Source organism: Rhincodon typus, chromosome 19 (genome assembly GCF_021869965.1).
Source record: "Rhincodon typus isolate 14 chromosome 19, sRhiTyp1.1, whole genome shotgun sequence".
NCBI lineage: Eukaryota > Metazoa > Chordata > Chondrichthyes > Orectolobiformes > Rhincodontidae > Rhincodon > Rhincodon typus.
Window position 1 is genome coordinate 48,265,877 of NC_063350.1, and position 9,810 is coordinate 48,275,686.

A 9,810-nucleotide genomic window follows, 5' to 3' on the forward strand; every position below is an offset into this window, starting at 1 on the left:
CCTGTTCTTCCTCCCACCTATCCCCTCCTCCCACCTCAAGCCGCACCTCCATCTCCTACCGACCAACCTCATCCCACCCCCTTGACCTGTCCGTCCTCCCTGGACTGACCTATCCCCTTCCTAACTCCCTACCTACACTCACCTTTACTGGCTCCATCCCCGCCTCTTCGACCTGTTTGTTTCCTCTCCACCTATCCTCTCCTCTATCCCTCTTTTATCTGCCTCCCACTCTCTCCCTATTTACTTCAGAACCCCCTTCCCCTCCCCCTTTTCTGATGAAGGGTCTAGGCCCAAAACGTCAGCCTCTCTGCTCCTATGATGCTGCTTGGCCTGCTGTGTTCATCCAGCCCTGCACCTTGTTGTCTCGGATTCTCCAGCATCTGCAGTTCCTACTATCGCAGATTAGGTGAATTGGCTATGCTAAATTTCCATAGTGTCCACAGATGTGGCTAGGTGGATTAGCCATGGAAAATGCAGTGTGTTACGATGGGGGTGGTGGATCTGGGTAGAACGCTGCTTGGAATGTTGTGAGCTCAATGGGCCAAATAGCATGCTTCCGCGCTAGAGATTCTGTGAACTGTCAAAAGAATTTGCCTGATAATGTGCCAATCAGTTCATAATGTGACAGGTAAATATGGGCAGATTTCTTGTCCTATTGCAGGCCTTGACTGTGCTAGCTTGGTTTGGCACAAGTTACTAGCCAATTGAAGACCAGAGATTTCTGGGCCCCAAAGACCATTCGTTGAAGCCTACTTTTCTTCCCACAGGGTAGGATTTGGGTTCAAGGCACTGTTGTAATAGACAACACCATGATCTGCTCACTTGTAAATAATTTACAGTACAGCTTCACATAATGAGTATTCAGAGCCAACTCAAGACCTAAACCGTCTCGGCATCAGTCAGTGCTTTTAGCAAAATAAAATGTGTAAAGCGTGAAAATGGGAGGAAACAAGAAAAATTCCTGTGATAATAAATAGCATAATATCTGAAAGAACTGAAATAAGTTACTGGTATGAGCTAGCCCTACTGAAGAATTTACTAATGTAGTTCACCTTAAAACCCTAGAAGCAAATACTTGAGTGTTGAGTGGACCATAATAACGGATAGTGTCTCAAAACATTATTTAATGTGGGTCCTAGCTGAGCAGAAGAGTAAAATATGTAGAGCATTTTGCAGGCAGCAGGTTGGTTTGAAAGAAATGAGGTCTGGAACCCAAAAAATAGACTTATCAACCCACTCAATGCTGACCTTCGAGACTTACTTCTCGGATCTTAGAGTACAAAACAGAATGCTTTAGACATAAAGAACTGAAGGTCTATACGGTCTTCCATTCCAGCCTCCATAAATGCAAGCAACAACTGCAGTTTTGGGTGGGAAAGGGAAAATGCCTCCGAAAAAATTCCATCAAAAAGAATTTGAATCAATGACAATTTTGTTTAGAAAATGCAATGGCTTACTGCCTTTTACTTATTGTTCTAATGTGAATCATTCATTTTTCTACTAATTCCCTTTCAAGAGCCAGACTTGTGACACACTTGGGTGACTCACACCACCTAGCGCTTAATGAATACCAATCCTAATCTTCATGAGCACAACTGTAGTCTGACAAATTTAGCTCAAGGGTTTAATGATTTCGAGATCTTTTTCCGAGTAAAGATTTAGTATATGAACAGAGTTGTTTTTTATTTCTAAACTAGCCTTATATTTTTTAATATCCTGGAAGTATGTATGATTGAGAGAGTTGGCTGATAGCATTCTATGCTTAGCAGCAGTATATTAAGTTTAGGCTAAGTTTTGAATTTATTCAGTTTCACAAAGGAAGTCAGAACTGCAGGCGTAACTTATTGCAGATGGATTAGGAATCTTTCACAGAAATGGAGCTCTGTACCCAAGATTTTCCAGGTGGTGACCTCCAGATTGCACACTTGTCACCATGAACAGGTACAGGTTAGGGGCAAAGCACTTCTGAACTATAAAAGGAATAAAAGGGGTGGCACGGTGGCTAGCACTGCTGCCTCACAGCACGAGGGACCTGGGTTCGATTCCACCTTTGAGCGACTATTTGTGTGGGGTTTGCACATTCTCCCCGTGTCTGCGTGGGTTTCTTCTGGGTGCTCCGGTTCCTCCCACAGTCCAAAGATGTGCAGGCGAGGTGGATTGGCCATGCTAAATTGCCCATAGTGGTCAGGGATGTGCATAATAGATGGGTTATAATGGGCTGGGTCTGGGTGGGATGCTTTGAGGTTCGCTGTGGACAAGTTGGGCCGAAGGGCCTGTTTCCACACTGTAGGGATTCTGACTCTATGACCTATGATAACTTCCCCAAAATTGCTCAATGCCAATGAATGATCTGGCACATTCCAAAAACATACAGACCAATTGTTGGTTTGCATTTATTTAGCTAATTTTAGCATTGTAGTTTCCCAAATTGGCTACAGTCTCACAGCATGAGGAGGAGTTAAGAAGAAAATAAGCCAATCCTTGTCCTTACTTCGGATAACTATCTTATGGCTCCTGTCACAAAACATCATTTGTGCAGGCTGGAATTATGCTTGCTTCTGATGCCACCTGTTGTTAAATAACCTACAGACTAACACTGAAAATAAAGCCATTTTCATGATAAAATGGGCATAATAATCAAGCAAGTCACTAGTCAGAATGTTACATGGAGACAATGGTTCTTTTCTTCCCCAGCCAAAATTTCAGGGGCGAGCCCACCACCATGGTCTGTGAAGTCCCAAATTGATTCCAAGATCATTGGCCATTAATTTGTGTATGGTAGACTCCACCTCATCTGGGAGAAGGTTCCTGCATTTGAAAGTTGCCTACCCAACGAAGCAGCCACCAGTTCTCCAGTTCCAGCAGCACCACTGCAAGCAATGGCCACTGCTGGAACTGCAGACCACTCCCAACAAAGTATATTGCTGGATAACAAGGTAAGGGGAGGTCTGCTGGGAATAGTCTAGCAGGCTCTAGTGAGGAAGTTAGGTACTGCTATTGGAGAAGCAGAGGATAAGGTGTACTCTGGGGGTGAGATTGCCTGAATAGGAGTGGGGTTCACTAGGTGCCTCACCACATGACACAGGCATCCTAGACCCTTAAATGGCCACATGGTGGGCCATTCAACATCTTCCCCAATATTCTATCAGAGGTGGGTTAGCAATAAACTTGTACCCCTTCATGCCACTCAACTGTAATTTCCCATCCACCCTACATAAACAACCTGCCCCTGGATGAACAGAGTGAGGAAGGGAGTACTGAGCTTCCAGCCAGTATCTTTGAGACATGGGGTGAACACTGAAAAGGAGAAAGAAGTACAGACGAGCAATGACAGGGGCTAGAATTCTCTTTACTAGCACAGGGCCGAGTGTCATTTATCTACCACAGTTTTGGTTCTTGCCATCAGGGTCCAGTTCTATCAGTTCAGAATACTGTCTGTCAAGAAGAAGCATTTTTAACTCATACCTTCTTGAGCTCTCTATGTACTTTAAAACTCGCAAAAGAATGGAGATCACCAGTTTTGTGATGCATTAGCAATAAAAGGAAACTAACATACAGATGGCAATGTTTAACATACAAACATTTACAAATTCTCTTCAATTATTCAAGTGACAGGCCTCGCACTATATACTCCAATATATCCAATATTAAAGTGCTGTATGTTGCTTGCCATAAGGAAAACATCCTTTTTCTGATGCTCTGTTCATGGAAAGTTCAGCTTCAGCAGTCAAATGTGATGCTCACGTAGGGCTGCTCCTTTTTACAGTCACTGTAGGCTTAGTCAAAGGGAAATTTCTCTCCTTTCTTTCTACCTGTACAGTTCTACATGTTTAAACATGTGAGACTCTTTCCAGTTTGCAGATTGTCTTTTTTTCAAGGTTAACTGAAGCTCCAAAAATATTTCTTTGCCTTACACTCTCAATTTTCCTGGAAGACCAACATCTCATGATAGGGTACAGTGCCATAGGCTTTCCATTGCACTTTGTGAAGTAATGTTCACATGAGCCCATTGCCATTTAACATTGATAGGATGTTCAACAAAGAGGGTTTTAGCAGATCCATTCCTATTTTTATCCAACGTCAGCACAGCTGAAACAGAGGCTAATTATGACTCCAGTTACTGCCATGCAGATGGAAGGTGAAACCTGGTGCTCTCTTGGTCTAATATAGCTGAGTATAAGTACTTGCTTTTATTTCCTTCTCTGGAATCAACATAGCTTCATAGTACTGCACTCTTCATTCTCTACTGTCCAATCAGCCAAACTAAACTTTCTCTGAAAATTATGCTGGATTAGTTTGGCTCAGTGTGAAGAACAAAGAATATATAGCAAATGCTCTAAGAATTAGAGACAGAGGTTATATAGAAAGCACATTAACAGATGGACTGTGACCTTCACATTCGTTATTGAAGAGATAGGAGCTGTTCAGTAACATGCATTATAAGACCAATCTTGCAATAGTACTGAAGCTATCACATGAGCAATTCACTCAGTATCATAACCTTAACGTGACTTCCAACTCCTAATGAACATCTCCATCATGCCTACATCTACATCAGGCTTGGTGCAGTGCAAAATATGTTCTTTGAAACAAGAAGAAATAAGATTAGGATCACAATATGATCAGATGAGTCTCCAGCAAATCTTCCTTCCAGACAAATAGATGCAAATATAAAATGTTTTATTTTACATTATATCTTAGGTGTCATAATCTTTGCTTTCTGATATAGGAAAAGTGAAATAAGCTGCATACATTACACAGAAAAATGGAGAGTCATACTAAATTTTGGTTCCTTTTAAAGTTCTTGCAGATATAAAACAACCATTTTAATGAAACTACAGTGGTCCCCCCTCTAACCCTCACGTGGCATCAAACGGTGTCTTATTCAATCTAAAAAATCTTTAATAAGATATTCTTTAAGGCTAGGTTGATTTAAAACATCTATCCCTGATTCTTGAAGTTGCTGGAGTCTGGCTTCTGACTGACGTTTGTCTTTAGCTATTTTCCAGGACACTCTGATGTTGGAATGAAGTAAAGGTACCAGTAGTGGATGATTCTCCTGGTTGTCTATTGTCTGTAAGGCCTGCTCACAGTAGGCCTGGGCCTCTTCCAAGCGATCCAGTTCTTGGTAACAAAGTGAAATAGAAGCTTGAGTGAAAAGTAAGTGCTCAGCGTCCCAGGACCCTAGCTTCTGTTGCAAGTGAAGAGCATTCAGCAGTGTCTCTATAGCATCCTCACACATACCACCCCGCAATAATCCCTGACTTGCTTTTAAATCATTCAGATAAAAGAACTCTAGGAATACTTTGGACCTGCAAATGTCTGCGATTGAGTGGATGTGCTGGAGATACTGTTCAAAAGCTCGGCTGCGTTTGGCTATGGTTTCGTGTGTGAAGTTTTTCCGGATGATCTTCTTTGGAAACACCACATTGCTCATCTCCTCCTTGAAATGTTTGTGGAGTTTCTCATTCAGTTTTGCAAAATCAGTGTAACGCCGAATAATCAATGCCTTGTGGTCATCGAAACTGCCTGATTTTATAACATGTATGGTATAGGCCTGTGGGGAAAGGGAGAAGATCGGTTAACTACCTTCCTTATAGGCATTTGTTGCAATTTTTAACAATGAATAATGGAAAGTTATAATATGTATAAACTATATTTGCAATGACTCCAGTCCAAAACACATGGGCATTTTGATCACTCATCATTGCTCCTGGTGACACTTTTTCTTCTAATTCTGAAAGGCTGTAGTTTTATTTCACATTTGAGTGACATTAACACAACATTTACACTGACACTACAGAGCAGTGCTGAGTGTCACATCTGCAGTTTTGTTGATGAGACAGTATGGAGGACAGCTTCAACCATGATCTTGGGTTCATGTCACGCTACATGTAACCCCACCATTCTGTTCTGTATCTGTAAAATCTTCTTTACTATCCTGCTTCAACACCGTCACCTCGATTACTTGTTATGATCTCTCTACCTTAATTAGTTTGCACAGTTTTGGATTACTTGTTACTTTGGTTAGACCCTCGGCATGCGACCCTTACACCGATCATGTTTTTCCATGTATTTAGTTTGTCTGCAACACCTTATTTTTAATTTTTTCTAATTATCTTTCTGCTTGAATTAATCAGATTATAATTCATCCCCTTCATTTACTATTCAGCCGTTGACACTTTACTCACACCATCTGACACTTCTGACCACCTGTAGAGACTTACTGTTCAGTTTATCGACACTCCACTCTCACCATTTGTGTGATCTTTTGATCTCTCTGCCCGATGATCTCTCTGCCTATAAATTCTGTGTCTGTATACTTTTCTTCACATCACCTGATGAAGGGGGCAGTGCTTCAAAAGCCTGTGATTTCAAGTAAACACGTTGGCCTATAACCAGGTGTCGTATGATCTCTGACCTTGTCCAGTCCAGGCTAACACTGGCACCACCATATCATATTTGACTATAAAGCACCTTCACGTCATGAAGCCTTGAATGGCACTTAGGAAACATAGGTCTTTGTTTCTTCAATTGGTTTCAAGTATTTAATACCCAGCAAGTGTAACCAGGTTCTTATGGTACATTGGGCCTCATACATTTAGCCTTTGGGTTATCATTGATTCCAAACTCAGTTACTATATTGCTCCATGGAAGAACAGTTTATGGCATTTTTCATGCCAAATGTCCAATTTCAGACAAAACGTAAAAATTATTGTTGCATTTGTTGTCAGCAGAGAGTATCAGTTTACTACAAACAGGCAATCATTTGATGATAAATTCAAAAAGGGTGAGAAAACAGTCAGCCACAGAGACATTAGTTTTACTTCAATCCTATATGAAATTGATGGTTAGAAATGACCAGAAAATCTAGTGAACAGAAGAAAACATTCTTCTTGACCAAGTTCAGATTTAATTGAGGCAAGTGACAACCTAAGTCAACTATAATAAATTCTACAACATTGTGGGCTTCCAAAAGACTTCACTGAAACAGGTTTCTACTTCAGCTTAAAGACAAATGGCTGGAAAATGGAAAATACTGAGGTAATAGAAGAATCATATCAAATGGAGGATGCTGGTAGGGACAATACTAATTGAGGTGCCCCAAGAATTCATGTTGGAATTACCAGCACTTGTAAGCTACATCAGTGACCTGAATTTGAAACTTGGGGCTGAATTTTAGCAGCTGAACTGTGATCCCAACATCAGGGTGAAAATTCAATCACACTTGCCAACAGCAGAACCACTCAGCAATTTTGCCCCAAGCACCCTCCTAATTGGCTGCCCCATCGTGGGCAGACAGCTCTAAATCTTCAACAGTGCCAATAGGTGAGGTCATTGTCAGTGAGGAATGCAGGAAACATTGGGTTTACATTCAGGAAAGCCAAAATTTCTTTTACACGCGTACACAGCCATAAGCGTAAAGGAAAATCCCTCCAGGGATACCAAAGGTGGCCACAGGAACTGAACTCCCTGCTCATGGTATTGGCTCAAACTACTGCTGGAAGTGCACCTCCCCCTAACTGGAATTTGCCCCATCGATACATGAATGACCATGAATTAAAGAAATCAGCTAGTGCTTCCTCCAGGTTGGACCCATCTCAAGGTGTTTCCATGAAGTGCTGTCCCAATATGGCTAAGCACTTAAGAAACACTGTAATGTTTGAACTTTCAATTTTATGTCTGTGTTTTCTATTTAAGACAAAGAAGGTCTGCAATATGTATCCTTTAACTTTATTACGTATGATTTGTGCTTTACTATAATTACTGCAATGTTTAATTTTTAAACTTTTTTCCTACCTTGTTCTTACCATTCTGTAATTAGGTACTTGTACCTAAGATGGTGCCTTGTGTGGCGACATAATACACTTTTCACTGTACTCCTGTACTTGAGTACATGTGACAATAAAATCAAATCAAATATCAGTGAGCCGATCTGACCTGGCTCCCTTCACTGGAGGGGATCCCCAATGAGGATTAATCCAATTTGCAGATGATGCCAACCTAAGAGGGACATTGCAATAGCAGGATATAATTAGTCAAAGTATAAACAAAACGCTGAAAGGAAAACTGTTGCGAAATGGGGAACGTGTTCGAATAGCCAAGGATCAGATTGAAAATAGACTTCGGAATCTTAGTGGGCTCAACACTCAACCTCTGTAGAGTGGTAATTAACAAAGGCAATATAATCCTAAACTGCACAGTCAAAAATATGAAAATCATGAGAAATTTTAATTGGAATGTACAGCTGGAGCACAGAGATTATTATCCTGAATTTTACTAAAGAGGACGTTCAACAACTGAATACAGTGCAGGAAAAAGCCACATGGACAGCTTATTAGCATAGCTACGGACACAATGTATTGCAGCCTGTTCCTCTGTGAATTAAAAACCCATCGTAAGGTAAATTTTAAACTTAAAAGTTACACATTGGGAACATTTAAAGATTGGTGAGAAATTGCAAAGCAGAGTTCAGAATGTGCAATATCCTAACAGTATGAATATAGTTTGCACTTCTAGGAATTATCAAAGTAGGAATGTCTTTTACAGTGAAACAGAAAACAGGAGGAGTAGGCCATTCAACCTTCGATCCTGCTCCACCATTTAATATAATTGCAGTTGATCATCTAACCCAGTAGCCTGTTCTCGCTTTCTTCCCATACTCTGACCCTCTTAGCCCTAATAACTGTATTTAACGCCTTCTTGAAAACATTCAATATTTTGGCATCAACCACTTTGTGGCAGACAATTCCACAGCCTCACCACTCTCTGGATTATGAAAGGTCTCCTCATCTCGATCCAAAATGGCCTCCTTAGACTATGACTCCCTGGTAATCAGGAATACCCTTTCTGCATTTACCATGTTTAGTCCTGTTAGAATTTAATAGTTTCAATGAGATCTTGCTCATTTTTCTAAACTTCAGTGAATATAGTCCTAAACAATTCATTTTCTCTTTCTACGTCAGTCGTGCTATCCCAGGATCCGTCTGGTAAACTTTCATTGCACTCCCTCCAAAACAAGAACAGTCTTCTTCAGATAAGGAGGCAAAAACTGTACAATTGCTGCAAATATCCCTGCTCCTGTACTTGAATCCTTTATGAAGGCAAATATACCATGTGCCTTCATCACCACCTGCTGCGTTGCACGCCGACTTTCAGGAACATTCAAGTCTTGTGGCGTTTCCCCCTTTTCCCGTCTATCACTGTTCAGTTCAGAATCTGCCTTCCTGTTATTGCTACCAAAATGAATAACCTCTCAATTATTCACATGATACTTCACCTGCATTTGTCCAGTCAGTCATTTTTTCCAAATTACATTGAAGCATCTCTGCATGCTCCTCACAATTTACCCTCCCACCCAACATTACATCACCTGCAAACATGGAGATATAATGTTTAGTTCCCTCATCAAAATTATTAATATATATTGTGAATAGCTGGGGTCCAAGCACTGAGCCCTGTGTGGTACCAGCAGTCATAGAATCTTACATTGCAGAAAGATGCCTTTTGGCCCATTGAGCCCATAGCAACCCTCCGAAGAGCATCCAAATTCAACCCCCTCCACACTAACCCCTTAACCCCACAATTACCATGGCTAATCCACTTAACTTACACACTCCTAGCCACGATAGGACAATTTAGCATGGTGAATCCACCCTAACCTGCACATCTTTGGACGGAGACAGAACTGGAGCACCCGAAGGAAACCCAGACAGACACGGTGAGCACATGCAAACTCCAAAGGCTGAAACTGATTCCTGGTCCCTGGCACCATAACGCAGCAGTGCTAACCACTGAGCCATTGTGCCA

General features: G+C 41.3%; 1 protein-coding gene across 1 annotated transcript in view; it reads right to left on the reverse strand.

Moving 5' to 3' along the window:
* Positions 1-4,663: 4,663 nt before the first annotated feature.
* Positions 4,664-9,810, reverse strand: part of snx21 (sorting nexin family member 21) — a 7,948-nt gene continuing 2,801 nt past the window's right edge. The window contains exon 2 of the mRNA XM_048608596.1: positions 4,664-5,557. Coding sequence (XP_048464553.1) covers positions 4,886-5,557 — 672 coding nt within the window. The 3' untranslated portion in view covers positions 4,664-4,885. The remainder of the gene's footprint in view (positions 5,558-9,810) is intronic.